A 26,492-nucleotide genomic window follows, 5' to 3' on the forward strand; every position below is an offset into this window, starting at 1 on the left:
TGGACAGATACAAAGTTATTGGAATATAGAACATAAGCCTCTCCTGTAGATTTAAGAGGACTGACACTTCCAAATCCTCCAGGTCCGTCCATAAACATGTCAACTAAGAAGTTGTCCACTCTGCTCATCTCCAGTTACTACCCAACCCGATACACATTGTAGCTACAGATACAATGGACTCTGTAGCGGGACAGCGTGCTCCTTGCCGAGTCAAAACGATAGATTTCTGCACGGTTACTTTAAATATTATAAACCCAATCCTAATAATGACATACAATACCAGATAAACACGTGAAATTAGGCACTTTTCAAATCAATAAGATGATAATCATTATGAAAATCCCAGTAAAACTGGATCTTTTCAAAACATTACCACCACTGTGTACCTGCCCACAAATATCCACACTGCCACTTACCAGAGACTTCGAACCCAATGACAAAAGGAAGTCTAGTGTCGCATACACACGATCGGACATTCCGACAACAAAACCTCGATTTTTTTCCGACGGATGTTGGCTCAAAACGTGTCTTGCATACACAGGGTCGCACAAATATTGTCGGAAATTCCGATCGCCAAGAACACGGTCACGTACGACGGCACAATTAAAGGGAAGTTCGATACCAGTCGTGTTGGCAGAAGTGGTGAGAGACGATTCAGCCTCGTGCTTTTCAGTCCGTTACAGTGCGATGAATGTGCCATCTCCATTATGAACGCTAGTTTTACCAGACCGAGCGCTTCCGTCTTGTACTTGATTCAGAGCATGCGTGGAATTTTGTGCGTCTGAATTGTCTACACACGCTCGGAATTTACAAGAGTGGATTTTGTTGTCGGAAAATATGAGAACCAGCTCTCAATTTTTTATTTTTCCATCGGACAGAAAATGTCCGATGGGGCCTACACACAGTCTGAATTTCCGACAAAAAGCTCCCTTTGAACATTTGTTGTCTGAAAGTCTGATCCTGTGTACGCGGCATAACAGCGCTTGAGGGGGGGGGGGGGTCAATAATTTAAAAAAATGGATGGTGATGGTAATCAGTCCTCAAAAAGCACTGCATATTTCCAGGCTCCCCTGCTCGGGTTTCCTTCAAATGGGTCACTCATACCAATGCTATATTAACCATTCATATAAAATGAAAGGAGAAAAAAATATTTGTGTAGTGCGTTCCAACTTTACATTATTGCATAAAAAGATTCCATATACTGATAAGACAAGAAAAGGTGAAAGCATAACAGACACCCACTGGTTCCCATAGCAGTCATGATGACGTCACTGCTTAGCTACCAACGCGTTTCATCCAAGGGGACGTCTTACTGGGAGCTACGAACTTGTTAGGTTTCTCCTGTTTTTTGTATGAATAATGCAGCATTTGTGTTAGTGATCCTTTTGAAGGAAACCCGAGCAGGGGAGCCTGAAAATATGCAGTGTTGTATTTGAGGACCGATTACCATCACCATCCATCCATTTTGGTATTTTTGGTATTTTTTCCCTTAAAGTGTTAATAAACCCCAAAACAAAAATCAGTCTGAATATGCAATAAGGCATCTCTGTTATACTCACTGTGGAACCTAAGGGGTTAATCCTCCACATTGTGTAAAAATGCTGTTTGATCCTGTCTTCTCTGATCCTCCCCTTCGTCCACTGTTCCTTAACCATCTTTTAATAAGGCAGAGCCTTTTGGAGTCACTGTGAACATGCTCAGTTTGGTGTGCTAGAGTTTTTTTTTTCTTGGGAGGATGCATGTTATCAGTACAGGGCCAATCAACATGGTCCAGACCATGGGTCTTCAAACTACGGCCCTCCAGTTGTTCAGGAACTACAATTCCCATCATGCCTAGTCATGTCTGTGAATGTCAGTGTGTTACAATGCCTCATGGGATGTGTAGTTCTACAACAGCTCGAGGGCCGTAGTTTGAGGATCCCTGGTCCAGACAGAGGGTCAGGGCTCCTGCAGCCTCATAGGATAGTCAGAGTAGAATGAGAACTCCACCTACAAGCTTTAATCAGAGAGACACTGATAGAAGTCACAAGACTGCTATAAACCGGCGATGAGAAAAGGCAGTTTATATTTACCAAAATAATTGCATTTCCATGTTCTGTGTACTGTGGGAGACCAGATAGTGAATGCAGAGTCCTGGGTTTAGTAACACTTGAAGTGCTGTTAGACCTCTTGTCATTGGGGGTCCAACACTGGTAAGTGGCTGGGTGGCTGGTACACAGTGGTGTTCATGTTTTGAGAAGATGAACTGATATGTGGACTTTTTTCTTTGCTGGGACTTACGCACTAGAGATTTTCATAAGAATTATGAACTTCTTGATTTGAAAAGGGCTAAATTTCATGTGTTTATCTTGAATGATCTTTATATTATTTAAAGTGACAGGGCAACACTTTTCTTTATGCATTTTATTACGGTAATAATGTATGCGTTTAGACACCGGTGACTGCTGCTGTTAAATTTAAATTCAAGGTTTTCGTTTCTGGAGCACTTAAGTCCGATGAAAACGGTCTGATGGATTTTTCGTTTTAAGTACTTGTCTGGTACTTGGCCCATCATTTGCATGGGGTCAAGTCCTGGGGAAAAAAGTCTGGGAACTCCCACCCAAGATCCACTCCCCCACCAAAAAAAAATAAAATGATACGCTCATATGCATAATTACCAAAGCGTATGTTTTTTTTTTTTTTTTTTAGGCAAGTTCTTTCTAAATCCCGTGATAACTCGCAGCAGACCTCCACAATGTCTCCTGGGAACAATGACAAAAGCTCCCAGGAGACATTGCGGCATCGAGGAAGTGATGGAATACCCGCACACTACCCGATGAATCCATATACAGGCAGCAGCCAGTAACATAAAGGATTACTAAGGTTCACCTGCCCCTGACAGTGAGTCAAGCTGGGCAATCGCCGCTCAGTGAAGGATTGGCTCGGCTGCTCTAGTCCTGCAAAAGGAAATGCGTTCCTGCTGTAAAAAAAGTGCAGGAACTCCGTTCCCACGCGTTCCCGCAGGACTTGGTCACGCCTCATTAGCATGGCTCACGCCTACTTTCACCTACGCCGGCTTACGCCGAGGAAACCCAGCGCAGATTGGGAGGCAAGTGCTTTGTGAGTTTAATAACTCCATATACAATTACAAGGGAACAATTGCAAAGAATCCCAGCCCCATTAGCCATTGGTTTCTATAGACTTCCTATCTGTTACTGATTGAGAACACTTGGACATATCTGCTGCATAAATATACTCAACTTGACTGTGTACAACCCTTAGGCTCAGTTCACACCTAGAAGTTTATGATTGTAGGCAGAATTGTCGCGATTCTGCCCGCAATCCCAAAACGCTCTGCAAAACTGAGAAATTGCACCATGTTTGTTCAGGTGCCATTCATTTTCAATGACACCTTAACACAGGTTCTGCCGCGATTGTCACGCAAAAAATCACAGCAAAGCCAATTGTATGAAGCTTGCCACCTGAAAGAAGTTCCTGCTCCTTTTTGAGTGACAAGCTTAATGCGGTGCAGTTTGCCACAACTTTTTTTTTTTTTTAAACAAGCATGTTGTACTTGCCTGCTCTGTTTAATGGCCCCTCTCTTCTGCCAAGTGCCCCAAGCGCAAACCGCTTGCTGTGGGGCCATCCAAGCAGGCTTGCTCCCGAGCCGCTGTTTATCGTGCCCATTCAGACACAGAGCAGTAGCTCTGTCCCTTCTTTCCTCATTGGCTCACTGCCTGTGATTAAAAGCAGTGGGAGCCAATGGCTCTCACTTCTGTCTCAGCCAATTAAGAGTCCCCAGAGAGCTGAAGCTCATAGAATGCATGAAGGTAAAAAAACTTTAGCCTTTAGAACCATTTTAAATTGATTTTGATTGGGCCATAATTAGGAATTACTCACTTCTTGAGGAGGGACTGCAAATGACACAGTTCTCAAGTCAAGTCGGCAAAAGTCATCTGTGCAAGGCAGAATCCAGAAAATTCCTTTAAAAGCAAAACATGAGAAAATAAATATTAAAAAAGAAGAAGCTGTAAAAAATAAAATATCATACCATCTCTTCGTATTATAGGGGGAAATACAGATTTAAACCAGTCAGTAATACCAAGCCAAGGATGAGGTATGACCATATCTGCCCCATCATATCCTGATGTGTCTGCAGAGACAGGAAGAAAATGGAAACCTCCCCAATGGGACATACAGTAGATGGCAGAGAACCCCTTTCCCACTCCATCCATAACCAAGAAAAAAACTCCAGTTTATAACGAATATGTGGTTACAAAAATGCAATAGGTATAATTTACAGCTTTGAAATCCAGATCCTCTGTCCTGGCTGCATGAAATATTCAAGCAGTATTAAAAGTAGAAACAAAAATACAGTATATTGCAGCTTACCAATTCTACATCTGGTGGCCGCATTACTTTTCTTTTTTAGGCTTTCATTTTTACCTGGTGATCCAGCCAGTAACACTTCCTGACTTAGAGCGTCTCCCCTCAATGAAGACACTCAATATAAAAATTAGCAAAAAAAAAATATATATATATATATATATATATATATATATAGACACACACACACACACACACACACACACACACATAGTCATGATCACCATCCTGACTAACTGCTGATGTGAGATATTATAAGCAGAGAAGTTTTTCTGCTGTGTGGTAATGATCTAAACTCTAAAAATAAGACCACTTTCACACTGGTAGCTTTTGCCACACTTTTGCAGGACGACAAAAGCACATAAAAACTATTCCTCATTAAATGTTATCCAACCGTTCACATTGCAGAAGTGCTGCACTTTAAAAAGTCCTGCATACTGCATTTTTGGCGCAGTTTTTCCAAAAGCACACCAAAAAGGCTCCTTCCATTGTAATTCATAAGGGAAAATATTAAAAGCACATCCGTTTGAAAGGGGCATTAAGCTGCAAAAAAAAAAGCATAAAAAGCTTAAGAGCATAAAAACAGTTTAAAAGGACCTTAAGAAACGACATTGATCCGCTTGAGCTCTATAAATACCAAATACACACACACACACACACACACACAGGGGCAAATAAAATTGGATACATTTAAACTAGGCGATGCAGCAGAGTTAGAGATAGTCAGCGTGGAACATATTCCAGTGGATGGGAGAACTAGAACTGCTGTTGTACGGGGAGGATTTAGATTTTGTAGGAATTACAGACTTGATTCGACAGCTCTCATAATTAGCTGACAAAGATTCAAGGGCATTCCCTATATCGCAGGGATAGAGAGTAAAAAAGGGCGAGGGGCAGGGCTTTTTTTCTCAGGGAATAGGTGCAGGAACTCCCATTTTCCGAGCCACCCTTTTTTTCCCCCACTCACCTTCCAGTACTGCCTTTTTAGAGAATACAAAACCAAGTATCATATTGTGGTGCTAAATAATTTGTATGGAATTTGGTAATAACAAGAAAAGCAGTAAAATAGATCCCCTGCAGCCAGTAACAAAAGGGGCCCCGCCAGCAACAACAGATCCCCCTAACAATGGACCACCTGCCGCAAAATTACCCCCTAGCAACAATAGACTCCTGACACTAACAACAGATCTCCCCACAACCAGCATCAATAGACTCCCTGTCAGCCAGCAACAATAGACCCCTCCCTCAACAGTAGATCTTTTCAGCAACAATAGACCCCCTGAAAAAATAGATCCCCTCCAGCTAGAATAGATCTCCCAGCAGCCAGCATCAATAGACCCTGCAGCACACCCCAGCACCCCTTCACATTAAATAAAGTCAGTGCTGGAGATCCCGGAACTACGTTCCACCGCGTTCCCGCTGAAAAAAAAGCCCTGGCGAGGAGTATGCTTCTATATCAAAAATGATGTACAAGTGAATGTGAGAGATGACATCACTAAGGGAGGAGGTAGAATCCTTATGGGTAGAGCTACAAAGGGAGGAAAACTAATACTGGGAGTAAGCTATAGGCCCCCCAACCAGAGAGAGGAGGCGGACCTCTTATCACAATTTGGATTAGCGGCAAGGATGGGAAGTGTCATTATAATGGGGGATTTTAATTATCCATACAGACTGGAGGGAAGGAACCGCGCATTTATCTAAGGCTCGCCAGTTCCTAAATGTCTTGCAGGACCATGTTATGGGTCAGATGGTAAATGCACCAACTAGAAAAAGCATTACTAGATCTACCGATTACCAACAATACAGACCTGATCACGGATGTGGAAATACGGGGCAATTTAGGAAACAGTGATCACAGGTCAATTCATTTTAGTATAAAATCACACAAATAGGACAAATAAAGGGGAATACAAGGACACTGAATTTCAAAAGAGCCAACTTCCCTAAACTCCGATCCTTGCTTGACTATAATTGGGATAAAACCTTATTAAGAAAAGACACAAAGGAAAAATGGGTATGCTTTAAGAACATACTAAATAAGGGTATTAGCCAGTACATCTCAATGGGAAATAAAATTTAAAAAAGAGCCAATAAAAGTCCTTGGTGGCTTAAAGCGGAGTTCCACCCATAAATTGGAACGTTCGCTTTTTGGAATCATCCCCCCCCCCCCCCGTGTCACATTTGGCACCTTTCAGGGGGAAGGAGGGAGCAGATACCTGTGTAATACAGGTATTTGCTCCCACTTCCAGGCATAGATAACCGTGGTGATCTACGCCTAGTCCGGCGCCTACTCCCCCCGCTGTCTTCTGGGAGACACACAGGTCCCAGAAGACAGCAGGGACCAGTGGAAACGTGCAGCACGACTCGCACAGTAGGGAACCAGGAAGTGACGCCGCAAGGCTTTACTTCCTGATTCCCTTACCAAAGATGGCACGGCAGCACCCGAGAGCCGTCAGACATATTGGCTTCGGCTGTCGACATCGCAGGCACCCTGGACAGGTAAGTGTCCATATATTAAAAGTCAGCAGCTGCAGTATGTGTAGCGGCTGACTTTTAATATATTTTTTCGGCGGAACTCCGCTTTAACTCCAATGTAAAAATGTATACAAAAGCAAAATGAGAAGGCCTTCACAAAATACAAGGCTGAGGGATCACCATCAGCATTCCAACTTTACAAAGAATGCAACAAGAAATGTAAGGGTGCAATCAGGGCGGCTAAGATAGAACACAAAAGGCACATAGCGGAGGAGTGTAAACAAAGTAAGGAGTGTACAAATTAAGGTCCGTTGGCATGGACCATAGGGCAAGTACATGGATTGAGAACTGGCTCAGAGGGTAGTGATAAATGGGGAGTACTCGGAATGGTCCGGGGTGGAAAGTTGGGTCCCCCAGGGTTCTGTCCTGGGACCAATATTATTTCATTTATTCATAAACGACCTGGAGGATGGGATAAACGACTCAATCTCTGTATTTGCGGATGATACCAAGCTAAGCAGGGCAAGAACTTCTCCGCAGGATGTGGAAACCTTGCAAGAAGATCTGAACAAATTAATGGGGTGGGCAACTACATGGCAAATGAGGTTTAATGTACAAAATTGTAAAATAATGCATTTGGGTGGCAAAAATATGAATGCAATCTACTCACTAGGGGGAGAACCTCTGGGGGAATCTAGGATGGAAAAGGACCTGGGGGTCCTAGTAGATGACCGGCTCAGCAATGGCATGCAAGGTGCTGCAAGCAAAGTAAACAGAATATTGGCATGCATTAAAAAGGGGATTAACTCCAGAGATCAAACAATAATTCTCCCACTCTACAAGACTCTGGTCCGGCTGCACCTGGAGTATGCTGTCCAGTTCTGAGCACCAGTCCTCAGGAAGGATCTACTGGAACTGGAGAGAGTGCAGAGAAGGGAAACAAAACTAACTAAGGTCCTCCAGTCCCTTTTGTTATGAGGAAAGGTTACGAGCACTGAACTTATTCTCTCTGGAGAGGAGATGCTTGAGAGGGGATATGATTTCAATGTACAAATACCATACTGGTTGTGACAGAACCCACTGTCACTGTGTGTTTTGGAAGGGACTGTGCGCGTGCCCCTTACCGACAGACTATGGGCCAGAAAAGATACTGGAGACCTGGGACATGCTGGCATTGAATTAATGTAATGTAATGCTACAGCCCTTCTCCCCCCATCCCCCCCCCCTTGTTGCTGTGCCTAATTGTGTTGATTCATGACACATAGACAATGGTCTGGACTGGAGACATCTCTCCGCAGGGGGTGTGTATTGAGAGACTGCCTGTTTACCATAATCTCATTAGGTTATCTGTAGCCTGTTTCAATGTACAAATGTTCAGTTCCCATTGGTTGTTCCTTGTCCCCTTCCCCTCTTTGGCAAGGCTAAGGGGAGTGTCCCCAACTGTGTGTAAAACTGTATGTCTTGGAATTTAATAAACAGTTTAAGCTCTGCATGTTTAACCCTCAACACCTGTGTGGATTGTCTCGTGATTGAGGGGTTAAGGGCTGGTGATGGCGAATCTGCAGACCGCGGGTGCGTTTGGAGGACAGGAGACACAGGTCTTGCGGATGTGCCCACCTGGGGTATCTGAGATCCATCACACTGGTGACCCCACAATAGGGATAAAAGTTTTCTGCAAAAGGGAATTTAATAAGATACATGGCCATTCATAAAAATTAGAAGAAAAGCGGTTTAACCTTAAACTGCATAGAGGGTTCTTTACTGCAAGAGCGGTTAGAATGTGGAAATCCCAGCAGGACTCCGCAGAGCAAGTGTGCAGGCCTCACACGAACACAGTCATCTGTGTTGCCTGGCCTGTGCAGGAATTGGATTAGCTAATGTTTGCCGCCACCAGACCCCACCAATCTAGATCGCAAATACAATTAGGCTACGGCCTGGCTGCCAGCAGTATGCCAAGACAGGTGCAGTCAGGGCCGATCCTAGGGTCACAGACGCCTGGGTGCAGAAATATTTCTGGCCCCCCCACGTGGGCATCTTACAAACTTCTCCCCTATAGCCACCACAGTACAGAAGATGGTCAGAGACTGCAGACATGGCACAGGAGATAATGGCTGATCGGCCCTCTCACCTGACACAGCAACAACGGTTCCTCTGATCAGGAGATAGTCAGTGTGGAACATATTCCAGAGGGTAGTATTAGGGTAACAAAAGCAGATAAACCCAAGGTAAGTAGAGTAGCAGGTCCTAGTTGCAATCTCGGAACACCCACGAGGATAGTATGTGACCAGTCAAAATATATTAATGCATTAAAGTGTTTGTTAACCAATGCCAGAAGTCTGCCAAGCAAAATAGGTGAGTTGGAAGCTCTGGTGCATCAGGAGAGCTATGGTGTAAATCGGTATTGCTGAAACTTGGCTTCATTCCTCACATGACTGGGTTATTAATATTTCTGGCTATGCACTCTTTCAGAGAGACAGGGTAAAAAGGAAAGGTGGAGGGGTCTGTCTTTATGTGAGAAGTGATCTTAAAGCGAGTGTGAAAGAGAACCTGGTTGATGGAGAGTGTGATGAGTCAGAAGCATTATAGGTGGAACTGCATACAGATGTGCATAGTTCAAAGTTAATCATTGGAGTTTGTTATACACCACCCAATGTTAATGAGGAGGTGAAGACTCAGCTTCTTGCACAGATGGAAAGGGCTGCAAGGGCTGGGATGGTGATAATAATGGGGGATTTTAACTACCCAGAAATTAACTGGAGTAATGGCATTTCTGTTCTGTGCCCATTGGTGCCAATATTCTCTCCCAGTCTTATGGCGCGTACACATGATCATTTTTCAGCATGTCAAAAAAACGAAGTTTTCCCAACTTCATCATTAAAACGATGTTGCCTACACACCATCGTTTAAAAAAAATGATCTAGCAAAGCGCGGTGACGTACAACACGTAAGACGGCACTATAGAATTGGAGCAATTCTAACGCCATCACTCTCATACATATAGCCCATATGGTTTGATCCCTGGCTGTTTTTATATATATATATATATATATATATATATATATATATATATATATATATATATATATATATATATATATATAATTTTTTTATGATTTTTAATAAATTACTTCTTTTGGACATACTGCACGATGAGGATTTGTCCCCTTTTTCCTTTCCATTGAGTGAACTGAATCAGTATCTGGTATCATCCCAAGTGAATTTAATTACCGTTTGTTTGCATGATCCAGCCTGAAGAGATAGCTGAAAGCCTCCTCTTCCTTTGCAAGATTGAAGCACCCCTCCCTGAGTTGAGTGAATTCCTACCAGGGCCGGCAGGCTGATGCACACGCTGTTCTGACCTTCTTAAAACCGGGGTCCAACTTTTGCGGTAAGAGTCAGTATTTTCATTCCCTTTGGGCTGAGAAATATGAATCAAACTGCTTCCAGATACCGTGCTGAAATGTGCAGTGATCATTGAACTGATTTCTGGATATTATTCTGTCATCAGAACCCACTTATCTTATCTCACACGGATATATGTTATGGGACATTTTTCACTTGATCAATATATATTATATATTCATTTATGAGAGCTTACACACATTGTTTTTTTGGGACTTCCTTTGGTTTACAAACTTTATGTGTATATCACACGCTCACATTATTTTAATTAGCACTCATCACTTGTACTTGTAATTTGCGCACCTATTCTTTGTATGTAGTGAACTTGGTGTTGAGTTATTCACTTTATGGTCAACAACTACATCTAGAGGAAAAGAGATTTGATCTCCAAATACGGAAAGGTTTCTTCACAGTAAGAGCTGTGAAAATGTGGAACAGACTCCCTGCAGAGGTGGCTCTGGCTGGATTCTTTCCTAAATGTACAGAATATAACTGGGTACTGAGATTTATAGGTAAAGTTGATCTGGGGAACATCCGATTGCCTCATGGGGGATCAGGAAGGAATGTTTTCTCCTGCTGTAGCAAATTGGATCATGCTCTGCTGGGTTTTTTGGCATCCTATGGATCAACTGTGGGTATAGAATTGGGTATATGTGATTGTATGATATTATTTTATTTCTTATGGTGGAACTTGGTCTTTTTTTAACCTGACTAACTATGTAACTATTTACTTCAACACTGACCCGCCTCTCAGCCAATCAGGTGCTCGGGTCGTCTGGTTACCTGTCACCTGATTGACTGAAGCGACAGGCGCTGTGATTGGATGCCTATCAGGCGTCCAATCATAGCAGAGGACAGGGGAAGACATCGAGGACTCGGAGTGTGGCGGACAGCGCCGTGACCCAAGACAGGTAAGTGCCGGGCAGGGGGGCACACTGGCTGCTCTTGATGGGGGCACAATGGCTGCGCTTAATGGTGGGTTTTTTTTTTTCAGTTTGTTTGCACCCCCCAAAAATTTTGAGCACCAGCTGCCACTGCTGCATATAAAAAAATCTGGAAGTCTATGTGTGGGCTCAAAAAGATTCAGCGCAAAAGCCCTCTGCTTTATTTTTTGTCCATCACTAGCTAGGTCATGGGAACAGATGACTTGTGAAGAAAAGGTCTCCCTGAGCTTGTGTATGGAATGTAATCTAACACATGATAATTAGATATGTGCATTCCCGTTCTTGCGAATGTTATTTTCGTACGAAAATGTTCATTTTCGTACCCGCAGAATAATGTGTACATACGAAAAAAATAAAGCACCAAAATACGAAAACGACAGGATTACGAATGAGCTGCATAACGAACAACCACAAATACGAACGAACGATCTGACGAAAATACGACAAAACGAAAACAGCAAAAGAACAAAAATTACATCTATAACAAAAGATTTGCATTCTGTATCCTGTTTGAATCCCCTCTCTGCTCGTATCCTCAGCCGTATGTTCACACGACATCCACAACAAAAGATTTGCACTCTGTATCCTGTTTGAATCCCTTCTCTGTTCGCACCCTCAGTCGTATGCTCACACGACATCCACAACAAAAGACCCTGTATTTTGAATTCCTTTTTTCTGTTTGTATTTTGGATTCAACAGAATGCAAATCTTTTGCCACAGATGTCACACGAACACTCGACCGAAAACACCAAAAGAAAAAGGACCCAAAATACAGAATAGAAATCTTTTGTTATAGATGTCATTTTCGTTTTTTTGAATGGGCAGTGAGTGTAGTTAGTAAAGCAGCTTCTCTTTTGTGCTGAGTAGTACAGTAAAGCCAAATAAACTTTTCTGTGGATTTTCATCTGAAGGGAGATCAGTTGGCCAGACTTTTGAACCCAAAAATGGTTTTCTGATGGAGTTTAAAAACGAACAAATTTTCTGAGAACGAACGGAAAACCATCGTTTTTATGTTTGTTGTTAAAAAAGTCTGACCAAGTGTATGGGGCTTAACAATCGTTAATATGGATGAGCCGCGTGTTGAAAGTGCCGCGAATCCCCGCGATATATTTACGAAAGTACAAAATGACGAAAATCCTTTTTCTGTTCGTATTTTCAGTCGCATCCCCACATGACATCCACAACAAATTGTCATAGATGTCATATGAACACACGACCGAAAACACGAACAGAAAAAGGAATCCAAAACACAGAATGAAAATCATTGACGAAAATTCACGAAAATTATTGTCTAACAAGTAATGAACATGAATTAAACAGAATAACGAACCATCCCGCATGTACGAAAATAAAACGGTAACGAAAATACGAAACGATCGGAATACGAAAAAATCTCGTCGTACGAAAAACGAACGGGAACGAACAGGAAAACGGGCGTCTTACGAAAAACGAATGGAAACGAACCTACGGAACGATACGAAACAGAACAAAAAAAAAAACGAATTCTGTGCACATGTCTAATGATAATACATACCTGGTCCTTTAGCTCCGGACCTGACTCTTCCCAGGCGAAAGATGACTGCCCTTTCGTATTCTTGCACAATCTAAAGAAAAAAAGTTTATGGTTGAAATACAGAACATTTTCTACAAACACATTCAGAATGTCAAGGCATACACTCATACTGTTACCTTTATACAGGCCCATAATGAAATAGGAAAAGTCACAAGAACTATCAGGAAGGAAAAGAAGATCAGGACATAACCACAACAGCCGATACCTTCACTACCTGAAAAATTAAAAAACATATTATATCATTAGAGAACTGAACGAGCCCTTAGATCAGTGGTATGAAAACTGCAGCCCTTTGGCTTGCCCCTATCTGACCCTTGGATACTAGTTATCTCACTGATCTGAGACACTATTGCTCCCACCGACATCAAAAATGGGGCACTATTCCTCCCTCTAGTATCAAATAGACATGTGCAGTTTGTTTCATTCTGGATTGAAATGGACACATTTTGTAATGCGAAAACCTCTAAGGTTGGGATTATGTGGGCAACGAAAAAAATATATATTCAAAAATTATAAAAAATATATTTTAATACATTTACGTAGAAAAAGTACAAAAATTACATTGAAATACAAAATAATTTTTGTACTTTTTCTACGTAAATGTATTAAAATATATTTTTTATAATTTTTGAATATATATTTCGTTGCCCACATAATCCCAACCCTAGCGGTTTTCGCATTACAAATTTTTAAAGGGATGATAGCAACCACATGGTCATTTGTATAGGCTGGTTTATGGACAAATTTTGTTTTCCAATGAGAATAAAAAAAAAAAAGGGGGGGGGGGGAGAGAGAGAGACGGGGGGGAGAGAGAGAGAGAGGCGGCGGGAGAGAGAGAAGGTGGAAGACGGGGGGGAGAGAGAGAGAGAAGGTGGAAGACGGGGGGGAGAGAGAGAGAGAGAGAAGGTGGAAGACGGGGGGGAGAGAGAGAGAGGAGGTGGAAGACGGGGGGAGAAAGAGAGAGAAGGTGGAAGACGGGGGGGAGAAAGAGAGAAGGTGGAAGACAGGGGGGAGAGAGAGAGAGAGAGAGAAGGTGGAAGACGGGGGGGAGAGAGAGAGAGAAGGTGGAAGACGGGGGGAGAAAGAGAGAGAAGGTGGAAGACGGGGGGGAGAAAGAGAGAAGGTGGAAGACAGGGGGGAGAGAGAGAGAGAAGGTGGAAGACAGGGGGGAGAGAGAGAGAGAGAAGGTGGAAGACAGGGGGGAGAGAGAGAAGGTGGAAGACGGGGGGGGGGAGAGAAGGTGGAAGACGGGGGGGAGAGAGAGAAGGTGGAAGACGGGGGGGGAGAGAGAAGGTGGAAGATGGGGGGGGGGGAGAAGGTGGAAGACGGGGGGGAGAGAGAAGGTGGAAGACGGGGGGGAGAGAGAAGGTGGAAGATGGGGGGGGGGGAGAGAGAAGGTGGAAGACGGGGGGGAGAGAGAAGGTGGAAGATGGGGGGGAGAAGGTGGAAGACGGGGGGGAGAGAGAGAGAGAGAGAAGGTGGAAGACAGGGGGGAGAGAGAGAAGGTGGAAGACAGGGGGGAGAGAGAGAAGGTGGAAGACGGGGGGGGAGAGAGAAGGTGGAAGACGGGGGGGGGGGGAGAGAAGGTGGAAGACAGGGGGGGGGAGAGAAGGTGGAAGACGGGGGGAGAGAGAAGGTGGAAGACGGGGGGGGAGAGAGAGAGAGAAGGTGGAAGACGGGGGGAGAGAGAGAGAGAGAGAAAAGGTGGAAGACGGGGGGGGGAGAAAGAGAGAGAAGGTGGAAGACGGGGGGGGAGAGAGAGAGAGAGAGAGAGAGAGAGAGAAGGTGGAAGACAGGGGGGAGAGAGAGAAGGTGGAAGACGGGGAGAGAGAGATAGAGAAGGTGGAAGACGGGGGGGGGGAGAGAAGGGGGAAGACGGGGGGGAGAGAGAAGGTGGAAGACGGGGGGGGAGAGAGAAGGTGGAAGACGGGGGGGGGAGAAGGTGGAAGACGGGGGGGGGGAGAGAGAAGGTGGAAGACGGGGGGGGGAGAGAGAAGGTGGAAGACGGGGGGGGGGGAGAGAGAAGGTGGAAGAGACGGGGGGGGAGAGAGAAGGTGGAAGACGGGGGGGGGGAGAGAAGGTGGAAGACCGGGGGGAGAAGGAAGAAGAGAAGAGGGTCTCAAAGTGACAGCGCTCTGCTGGAGGGCTTCGTTCTAAAAAGCGAAAACCTAATATTTATGTATTGTACATTACTAGGCCTGTAGTAATACATGTAATCAATAACACTTATTTGTAAACCAATAAAATCCAAAAATGGCTTTTGTATGCAATACAATATACAGTATCATCTAGTAATAACATGAGCATTAGATACTATACCAGGAGCTGGCTCTGGATTCGGAGCATCCTGAGATCCCCCCGGCTTCTCCTGATTGTAGTTAGTCTCCATTTCTGGCTGCACTTTATTTGTCTGCATACATACCAGGCTGCGATGTCCTGGTTCATTACTCATGCGGACAAAATTGATGAAGTAAGAACTTGTCAGTCAGCGTGCAACGCATGCGATTGGATGTGGACATGACAATGAGCAAGGTATGGAGGTCCACCAGAGAACTTATATACTTTAACAGTACTGTACCTAGGTAAACAAACAACACCCTGTAACTAAGATATCATATTCATGCCACTTACAGCTTTGGTAATATAAGTCATTGTCATTATTACTTAATGACTGCAGGATCATTCCATTATAGGAGGGTGAGCTTATTAAAAAGAATTGGGTTACTCATTTCTAGACATGTGCAATTCGTTTTGTTTCTAATTCGTTTTTTTACGAAAATTTTGAAAATTCGTTAACTACGAATTTTCGTATTTACAAATTTTTTATTTACGAATTTTCGGACTTCCGAAAATTTTGAATTTACGAATTTTCGTATTTACAATTTTTTTTTCATTTACGAATTTTCGTATTTACGAATTTCGGAAATTCGGATTTTCGGAAATTCGTAAATACGAACATTTTTTGGATTTCCGAATTTTCGAAAGTCCGAATTTTCGAATTTCTCAATTTTCGAATTTCTCAATTTTCGAATTTTTCCATTTTCGAATTTTTCAATTTTCGAATTTTTCAACTTTCTAATTTTTCAAATTTCGAATTTTTCAAATTTCGAATTTTTCAGATTTGGAATTTTTCAAATTTCTAATTATATCATTTATTATTATTTCGAAAATTTGAAATTTGAAAATTGAAAAAATAGAAGTTCGAAATTTGAAAATTGAAATTCCGAAAATAGAAATTTTGAAAATTGAAAAATTCGAAAATCGAAAAATTCGAATTTTAGAATTTTTTAAATTTCTAATTTTTCAATTTTCGAATTTCGAAAATTCGAAATGGAAAAATTCGAAAATTCGAAATTGAAAAAATCGAAAATTTAAAACATTTCGAATTTTTCAATTTTCGAAATTTCGAATTTTCTAAATTTAGAATTTTTCAATTTTCTAAATTTTTAAATTTCGTATTTCCGAATTTTCGTATTTCCGAATTCGAAAATTGAAAAATTCGAAATGTCAAAAATTCGAAATTTCGAAAATTCGTAAATTTCCGATTTTTTTTTTTCATTTCATTCGTTTTTTTCATTTCATTCGTCTTTTCCGTTTTTTGCTTTTTCCGAATTTACGAAAAAATCTAAAAAACGAATGAAACAAAAACGGAAAAAACTAATTCTTCAAATTTCCCGAATTTACGAAAAAAAGAAAAAAAAGAAAATAACATAAAACGAAAAAAAACAAATTTTTTGGCAGTGCACATGTCTACGTCATTTCTCCAGCTGATAGATGTTGATGACATTACTGCCAATGTAAACGCATAAAGAAGAGTTTAAATAATGTAACATGTGGTTTATATTGAATCAAGGGCCAAAGTCAAAATCGGCGGCAATACCAGTGTCCGAATCGGTGCAACGGCGCATTTGCGGCGCCACACCGATTCCCAAAAGTAGTTTCTGTAATACTTTTGGCGATTTCCATTGACATCCGTGCAGAAACCACGCAGATGTCTCTGAAATCGCCCCCCAAAGTCGGGACTGACGTGCAGGAATGAAATCGGTCAGCTGAGCTCACACAATTTCATTTCCACAGTCAGTGTGAACCTAGGCTAAAGGAATCATCTGCTCATCCTGTAATAAACACACATAAAAAATAATATGTAGCACTACCCCCGAAGGAGCTGCTGGTTTAGATTGGGTTTTGCACGTTACCTCCAAGTTCGTTGTCCAGGGAAGAAAGTCTAAAAATTGCATCTTAACCCACTCCATCCAAAAAATAAAAATTGTCATCGTGATTTTCTGCATCTATGAAAGCGGGAGAAAACCAAAGATGAGCAGCAGATGGTAGCAACCCAGGGGTTTCATTTTATGCACGGAAATATTTGGAGCTTCTCTCTACCCGTGTGTTTCATATCCTTCAATAATATCTTTATTTTTATTTTTTTTAACATTTATTGGGTTTTGCACATTAGGGTACTTTGATTAGCGCTACACTCTTCAGGTTTCATTTCTTTTGCACATTAGGGTACTTTCACACGGAAGTGCTGGGTGCGTCGGCGGTAAAGTGCCGCTATTTTTAGCAACGTTTTACCGTTGTTTTTGACGCGCTTTTTGGCAGCTAGCGGGACGGTTTTAGCCCCTGCTTGCAGCCGAAAAAAGGTTAAACCCGCCCGCAAAAACGCTGCTTTGCGGCAGGTTTGTAGGCGCTGCCCCATTGCCCCAGAGCGGTATATTCACCACTCATACAGCGCCTCAAAGATGCGGCTGGCAGGACTTTTTACCGTCCTGCCAGCGCAACGCTCCAGTGTGAAAGCCCTCAGGCTTTCACACTGGATATAAAGGAGCGGCTCTTTCGGGGTGCTTTGCAGGCACTATTTTTAGCGCAATAGTGCCTGCAAAGTGCCTCAGTGTGAGAGGGGTCTAAGGCTGCTTTCACACTGAGGCGCTTTGCAGGCGCTATTTCGCTAAAAATAGTGCCTGCAAAGCACCTCAGTGGGAAAGCAGCCTTAGACCCCATTCACACCTGAGCGACAAAACGCCCGACGCCGGACGCTTCTGTCGCTCGAGGGGAGAATTCCCATTGCTGTCTATGGAGATGGTTCACATCTCATAGACGCCGAACGCCTGTCGCCTGAAAAAAAGTCCCGGACCCTTTTTTTCAGGCGACATAGGCGTTTTCCCATTGACAGCAATGGGAAGACTTTGAGAGAAAAAAAAAAAAAAGTGAACGTTTTGTACTCGCGGCAAAATACGCCGCTACACGCGATCGCGGCTGTCGCTCAGATGTGAATGCAGCCTTAGACTCCTTTCACACTGGAGCGGTTTGCAGGCACTATTGCGCTAAAAATAGCGCCTGCAAACCAACCCTAAACAGCTGCTGCTGTTTCTCCAGTGTGAAAGCCCCGAGGGCCGCATTACTACTCTCTTTCAGGCCACCAAAAGTGTTCCAGGCCTTTTACAACTTTATAGCGTACACCCCCCCCCCCCGTACACCCCCCCAAAAAAGGGGTTTATTTATATAAAAAAAGAAAATGATGCAGTGAAAGTAATGTACATTCCTTTTGTGTGACTGAGGCAAAAAGCCATATATGTCCACTAGATGGCGCTAAGTATCATAGAAAATGATATTTAGTGCAACTTGTTTGCAACATGTGATATTTTCCATTTAAAATCAGAGAAAGGGGTTTGATCAGCACAGAAAATAGTCTAATATTACATATTATACACAATGGGGGTTATTTACTAAAATGCAAAGTGCACTTGAAATTGCACTCAATGTACACTTGGGAGTGCAGTCACTGTAAATCTGAGGGGGTCATGCAAGGAAGATAAAAAAAAAACTGCATTTTAGCTTGCACATGATTGGATAATAAAATCAGCAGAGCTTCCCCTCATTTCAGATCTACCCCTCAGATTTACAGCGACTGCCTTTCCAAGTGCACTTTCAGTGCAATTTCAAGTGCAGTTTGCACTTGTAGGGCCAGATTCTCAAAAGAATTACGCTGGTGTATCTACAGATACACCGACGTAATTTGAATTTTCCGCCGGCGTATCATTGTTTTCTATCCAGAAAACATGATACGCCGGATTTACGCTAAGATCCGACTATGTAATGTTACGCCGGCCGCTAGGTGGCGTTTAGGTCGATTTCTCATTTGACTATGCAAATGAGCCTGATACGCCGATTCCCGAAAGTTTTTTGCGCCGCCTCGTCGTCGTTTACGTCGTTTACGTAAGCGTAAACTTACCCCTGCTATATGAGGGGTACGTTTACGAAGGTCCGTCGTATGCCATGTTAAGTATGGCCTCGGGAAAGCGTCGTCTTTTTCCGTCGTTTACGTCATTTTCCTAAGTCGTTCGCAAATAGGGATTTGCGCAAATGACGCTCACGTCGGCTTCATTGACGTTTTCCCACGTGAGTTGGAGCATGCGCACTGGGCTATTTTTACGGCCGGCGCATGCGCAGTTCGATCAACGCGGGGGCGGGCTTAATTTAAATACAAGCCGCCCCCTTTGAATTACGCGGCCTTACGCCGGGCCATTTACACTGCGCCGCCGCAAATTACGGAGCAAGTGCTTTGAGAATACGGCACTAGCTTCAGTAAGTTGCGGCGGCGTAGTGTAAATGGCTTACGCTTAGGGTTGCCACCTCATCCCTTTAAAACAGAACACATATGAATTACACAGGTTCTGGGGCTAATTGAATGCAGATAAGGCAACAAGTGAGTTTAATTACCACATTAATCAGCCACAGAACCTGTGTAATTAATATGTGTTCTGTTATAAAGGGATGAGGTGGCAACCCTACTTACGCTATGCCGCCGCGGATTCTATGAGAATCTGGCCTGTAGTTTGCACTTGTAGTGCAAAGTGGATTTGCCTTTCATAAATAACCCCCAATGAATATACGTACACTTTCACTGGGTGAGTTGCTTGTGTTGTTTTTGGTTCAATAGACTTCAATGGAAAAACTTCAAAAAAGCATGCAGTGCCCTAATTAGAGAAAAAAAATAAATGAAAAACGCATATAAAAAGCATGGCAAAGGCATCAAAAACACGCGTGTAAAACACGTTCCAAAAAGCACTGCAGAAGTGGATGAAAAGCAAACTAACAGCTAAACTTCTCTTAGCAATGTCCTAAGCAACGCCCTAGGAGTTTTCCAGTCAGGCTTCATGAGGTATTTAAATAGTCTACACACCTATAGCAAGGACATTGTTTAACTTTTGGTCAAAGCTGCACAGCTAGTTTTATCCACAGACGTCCCCTTTCTGCTCAGTCACTGTTTTGATAAAGGTAAACTAACCCTTTAAGCCCCTGTTCACACCGGTGCGACTTGTCACACAAATTGACAGTTTTCAAATCCCATTGACAAATCGCACCCTATTGTCGGCAATGGAATCGTTCAAATCGGTGCGACTCCGACTTTGCGGTGCTGCATCGATTTGAAAAAAAAAAAATGGTTACTCCACAATTTTTTGCGATTTCAGGTGCGACTTGCATAGACATCTGTGCATGAAGTGGCACAGGTATCAGCCAAGTAGCTCCTGAAATCGCGATGATCTGCTACTTTGAAATTGTGTGACTTCAAGTGAAGTACCACGATTTCAAAGTAGCATTAATGTGAACCAGGGCTAATGCCGCGTACACACGACCGCTTTTGGGGTTTTAAAAAATTTAGTTTTTAAGGGTCTAGAAAAAACAAAGGGCTAGATTCAGTAACACTTACGACGGGCGTATCAGTAGATACGCCGTTGTAAGTCCGAATCCGCGCCGTCGCAACTTTAAGCTTATGCTCAAATTGAGATACGCTTAAATGTTGCTAAGATACGACCGGCGTAAGTCTCCTACGCCGTCGTATCTTAGGGTGCATATTTACGCTGGCCGCTAGGTGGTGCTTCCGTTGATTTCAGCGTAGAATATGCAAATGAGCTAAATACCCCGATTCAGAAACGTACATGTGTCCAGCGGATTTTTTTACGTCATTTGCGTAAGGGTTTTTCCCGCGTAAAGTTACTCCTGCTATATGAGGCATAGCCAATGTTATGTATGGACGTCTGGACAGCGTCGAATTTTACGTCGTTTACATCGTTTGCGTAAGTCGTTTGCAAATAGGGCTCAGCGTAAATTACGTTCACGTCAAAAGCATTGACTATTTGCAAAGTGATTAGGAGCATGCGCACAGGGATACGTTCACGGACGGCACATGCGCCGTTCGTTAGAAACGTCATTTACGTGGGGTCATGTTTTATTTGCATAAAACACGCCCACCTCTTCACAATTTGAATTAGGCGCGCTTACGCCAGCAGATTTATGCTACGCCGCCGTAACTTAGGGAGTAGGTTCTTTGTGAATACAGAACCTGCCTCACTAAGTTACGGCGGCGTAGCGTATCTGAGATACGCTACGCCCGCACAAAGTAAGCTATCTGAATCTAGCCCAAAGTTTTTTTCAACCCGATCATTAAAACGGCCTTGCCTACACACGATCGTGAAAAAAAAATGCTCTAGCAAAACGCGGTGACGCACAACTCGTAAAACGGCACTATAAAGGGGAAGTTCCATTCGGATAGCGCCACCCTTTGGGCTGGTTAAAGGAATTGTAAAGGAAAAAAACATTTTGCCTAAAATGAATGTCTGCAAGGTAGACAGACAGAATAGTGTAATGATTATGTTAAAAAACGAGTAAATACCTACTAAATTCCTTCATCTACATCACCTCCGGCATTCTAGTTTCTGTTCTCTCATTCACTTCCTGGTTTGCGGCGCTCGTTCATGTAAGTGTAGCGCTACCCCCAAAGGAGCCGCTGATTGATTTGGGATCAGCGTATTAAGTTACCTCTATGTGATGTCTAGGGGTGAAGGTAGTGAGTAGAGCAGTAATCGAATGTCCAATCTGTAGATGAAGTTTTCTGAATGCTTTATTTTCCTGGTCCAACACGACCAACATCAACTTGAGGTAGACAGAATGATGAAATCAGAATAACTTTGCAGTATCAGGCTTTGGATAAGGAAAGCAGTCCTGCCTTCTGTAATTTTGTGCCAGTACGTCGCCACTCTAGCCAGAGTGGGTGAAGTGCCCCTGGACAGACCTCTGCCCCAGGCCTGGCAGCCAAAGCGTCACTTTAGGTTGCTGGGAGGAACACGTCTCTGCCACAGACTTGGATCTGATTGGATGTTGAGACCTCTGCCACAGGCCTAGTGCAAGATTAAGTTGAACGATAGAGCAAATCCTCCCAGTAAATCACAGTATGGTCACCGGATGACAGCGTAAGTGTACCTGTCAATGTCCGGTCACCAGATCCCCGATGGTTCGTTCAAACCCTTTTGGATCACCTGCCTTCGGGTTCTCCTCAAGCCGATCCCCCACCGAACGGCATACAGCCTAGGATCTCTTCAGTAGAAGTGGGGACCCAGTAAGTCACTGGGGCCGCTTAGTGGCATCAGTTGCTCCAGGCCAGAAGGGCCCAGAGTCAGGAACTCCGCGTAGCACGCGACCCCAGGCCAGGTAGGCCATAGTGGTGGGGCCTGTGATGTGCGCACACCCTAAAGGTGGGTGCCACACCTGGAACCAGGAACCCACGAAGAACCCACAACAGCGACCTCCGCCACAGAAATACCCCTCCCCAGCATGCACAGCAAGGTCCAACTCCTCTCATTGGCTGCTGGGAAGAAGCGGCTCCGCCTGGATCCCTCTGGCGCCATCTGCCGTCCAGAGATGAAACCGTATCTCTGGACGCACAGACTGACCCACAGGACAATCCAGGATTTGGCGACAGCCAAATTTACCAAAATCAAGAATGAGAGCAACATAACTCTCTCATTCTCCCACTAAATTTAACATAGCGTCCTTTCTAAAGGTAAAGGGGCGCTACACAAGAACTACATTTCCCAGTATGCATTGTGGCACGCCCAGTAATTCACACCTCCTTGAAGTCTCTAACACGTAGAGAGCGTCCTGCCGCACAGATGTAGTTCCCAGGAGGGGGCGAGCACGTTACTGACCACCGCAGTAAAGCCTCCCTTCACGGTGGTCAGTAACAATCAGACAAGCAGGAAGTGAACAGAACAGAGAAGAAATAGAGCAACTTCTGAGCAAAAACGAACAATGAGGAAGTGAAAAGAGGAATGTCTGCAGGTAAAGGATGCTTATTATGAATAAAAATGTTTTCTTTTACAACCCCTTTAAGCTGATTTCGTGTTAGTAAAAGACGATTCACGCTTTTCTGTCTGTTGCAGCGTGATGAATGTGCTTACTCCATTACGAATGGTAGTTTTACCAGATCGAGCGCTCCCATCTCATAACTTGCTTCTGAGCATGCGTGTTTTTTTGACGTCGTTAAAGCCCACACAAGACCATGTTTTACAACCTTAAAAACGACAACGTGAAAAAATAGAGCATGTTCGGAAAAAAATTTGACCATTTTTTAGATCGTGAAAAATGCTTGTTTTTAATGACATTTAACCACTTCCAGACCTTAGGTGTTTTTCAGATTTGGTGTTTGCAAGACTAAAACAGTTTTTTCTGCTAGAAAATTACTTAAATCCTCCAAACATTATATATTTTTATTTCTAACACCCTAGAGAATAAAATAGTGGTCATTCCAATACTTTTTGTCACACTGTATTTGCGCAGCGGTCTTACAAGCGCACTTTTTTTGGAAAAAATTCACTTTTTTGAATTAAAAAATAAGACAACAATAAATTTGGCCCAATTTTTTTATATATTGTGAAAGATAATGTTACGCCGAGTAAAATGATACCCAACATGTCACGCTTAAAAATTGCGCCCGCTCGTGGCATGGCGTTAAACTTTTACCCTTAAAAATCTCGATAGGCGATGTTTAAAAAATTCTAGAGATTGCATTTTTTGAGCTACAGAGTAGCTCTAGGGCTAGAATTATTGCTCTCGCTCTAACGATCGCGGCGATACCTCACTTGTGTGATTTGAACACCGTTTTCATATGCGGGCGCTACTCGCGTATGCGTTCGCTTCTGCGCGCGAGCTCGTTGGGACGGGGCGCTTTAAAAAAAAATGTTTTTTGTTTTCTTATTTATTTGTATTTATTTGATTACTTTTTACACTGAAAAAAAAAATTGATCACTTTTATTCCTATTATAGGGAATGTAAACATCCCTTGTAATAGAAAAAAGCATGACAGGTCCTCTTAAATATGAGATCTGGGGTCAAAAAGACCTCAGATCTCATATTTAGACTAAAATGCAAAAAAAAAAAAAAAAATTGAAACTGTCATTTTTTCAAATGACAAAAAAAAAAATTGTCTCTTTAAGAGGCTGGGCGGGACTGATGCCCAGCAGAGCTATGGGGACGGGTGAAGGAGATTTTTCCTTCAGTCTCGTCCCCGCTCAGCTGCCGAACAGTCCCGATCTCCTCCGCCGCTACCGACGGCTCCGGTAAGCGGCGGAGGGCACGGGAGAGCGGCGGGAGGGGGGGGCCCTCTCCCGCCACCGATAACGGCGATCTCGCGGCGAGTCCACCGCAGAGACCGCCGTTATCGTGTACCAGACCGCGCACACTAAAGATCGATACCTCGGTTGTGGCAGCAGCTGCTGCCGTTACCGAGATATCAATCTTTAAAAAAAGGACGTACATCGTCGTGCGCAGGTCTGGAAGTGGTTAAAAAAACGTCATTTTTTAGAACCCGAAAAACGTCCGCGTGTACGCGGCATAAGAGTTCATTTTTTTTAAAGAGGCAAAAACAATATTTTATACTCCAATGTAATAAAATAAATGCAGGTGTCACACAGTATTTAACCAACCTGAAAAAAAAAAAAAACACGTCAGATTACATGATTACGGTGGGTGTCTTGGCAGCGCTCTATTTACAGTGCGATACACAGGAGAGAAGAGGCTCTGCTACACCCAGACCCCTGAGGATCACCCTCTGCATTGTACTTGTTGTAAACAGATGTTCACCGCCGACAATCCAACAAAGAATTGCATTTTAATGCCCAAAATGGAAGTAAAAATTCAACTGTAATTAATTGACAGGTATTGTGTGATACTACAGAACCAGCAGAACATCAGATATTAGATATGACAAGCCAAGCATACATTTCATTCCTCAGACTGAGACGTCCTCTTTAAGAAGGGGGAAATCATCTGGTTGCTATGTGTGGAGAATTGCAGCACTAGAGGTGAGTCTACCTCTTACTTGCTGTCTGCAGTACAGGAGGTGCAGCGACATCTCTGGGCAGGAATCCCCATCACACAGCTGACAACTGGCGGACCCCAATCCTTCCATCCGTCTTTTGTCCACCACTGTCTATGGCAATATTTTTAGTTTTGGATTGAAAGAGGGGGCTAGAACCAGTGGAAGCTGGTGTTTTTTTGCTTGGGGGGGGCAACCAGCAACCCACCCCCTTGCTGTCTGCCGGTCCACCGGCACTTAACCCATCTGGGCGGCGGGCACATCATCAGGCAGTGGCGGTGATCGGGCATCGGCAGGCTCATCGGGCAGTGGCAGGGATCGGCGGGCATCGGGCAGTGGCGGGGATCAGCGGGCATCGGGCAGTGGCTCCTGTGTTTTCTCCTCCTCGCTTCCGCCGTGCATCTCCTCCTAGACGTCCAATGGGATCGCCTGTCCTTTCAGCCAATCAGGTGACGGGTATCAGACCCGTTTCCTGATTAGTGTTCCATACTCATTCGCTGTTGCAACACAACTAGGTGGGCCCCAGACGCAATGCTCTACGTCCCCTGCCCACCCTATTTTGAAGCCTATTAGAGCCTCTGGCTCTAATCGGATGCTTCAAAACCCTGCCATAGGAATGGTTAGGGTGGGTGGAGGCAGAGCCTTCAAAAAAGTTATATATTGAGTTGTATTTTATTGAGTGAAATAAGTATTTAATCCCCTATCAATCAGTACGATTTCTGGCTCCCAAGTGCCGTCTATACAGGTAACAAGCTGAGATTAGGAGCACTCTCTTAACGACCGCCTCACGACGATATACGTCGGCAGAATGGCACGGCTGGGCAGATCGACGTACCGGCACGTCGTTTACATCTACCCAGCCGTGGGTCCGAAGCTCCGGGACCGCGAGACCCGCGGACCCGATCGCCGCTGGAGTCCCGCGATCGCTCCCCGGAACTGAAGAACGAGGAGAGCCGCGTGTAAACACGGCTTCCCCGTGCTTCACTGTGGCGGCTGCATAGATCGCGTCATCCCCTTTATAGGGAGACACAATCGATGACGTCACTCCTACAGCCACACCCCCCTACAGTTGTAAACACACACTAGGTGAAACATAACCCCTTCAGCGCCCCCTGTGTTTAACTCCCAAACTGCAACTGTCATTTTCACAATAAACAATGCAATTTAAATGCATTTTTTGCTGTGAAAATGACAATGGTCCCAAAAATGTGTCAAAATTGTCCAAAGTGTTCGCCATAATGTCGCAGTCACGAAAAAAATCGCTGATCGCCGCCATTAGTAGTAAAAAATTTTTTTTTTATAAAAATGCAATAAAACTATCCCCTATTTTGTAAACGCTATAAATTTTACGCAAACAAACCGATAAACGCTTATTGCAATTTTTTTTACCAAAAATAGGTAGAAGAATACGTATCGGCCTAAACTGAGAAAAAAAAATTTTTTTTATATATATTTTTTGGGAGATATTTATTATAGAAAAAAGTAAAAAATATTGCTTTTTTTTTAAAACTGTCGCTCTATCTTTGTTTATAGCGCAAAAAATAAAAAACGCAGAGGTGATCAAATACCACCAAAAGAA

General features: G+C 43.5%; 1 protein-coding gene across 1 annotated transcript in view; it reads right to left on the reverse strand.

The window, feature by feature from the left end:
* The window catches only part of LOC120927841 (stomatin-like), a 35,813-nt gene extending 20,455 nt beyond the window's left edge, over positions 1-15,358 (reverse strand). The window contains exons 1-4 of the mRNA XM_040338795.1: positions 15,079-15,358; positions 12,876-12,973; positions 12,721-12,790; positions 3,880-3,962 (exon numbers count right to left, since the gene is read on the reverse strand). Coding sequence (XP_040194729.1) covers positions 3,880-3,962; positions 12,721-12,790; positions 12,876-12,973; positions 15,079-15,211 — 384 coding nt within the window. The 5' untranslated portion in view covers positions 15,212-15,358. The remainder of the gene's footprint in view (positions 1-3,879; positions 3,963-12,720; positions 12,791-12,875; positions 12,974-15,078) is intronic.
* Positions 15,359-26,492: the final 11,134 nt, after the last annotated feature.

The sequence above is a fragment of the Rana temporaria genome, chromosome 2, assembly GCF_905171775.1.
Source record: "Rana temporaria chromosome 2, aRanTem1.1, whole genome shotgun sequence".
Lineage (NCBI taxonomy): Eukaryota > Metazoa > Chordata > Amphibia > Anura > Ranidae > Rana > Rana temporaria.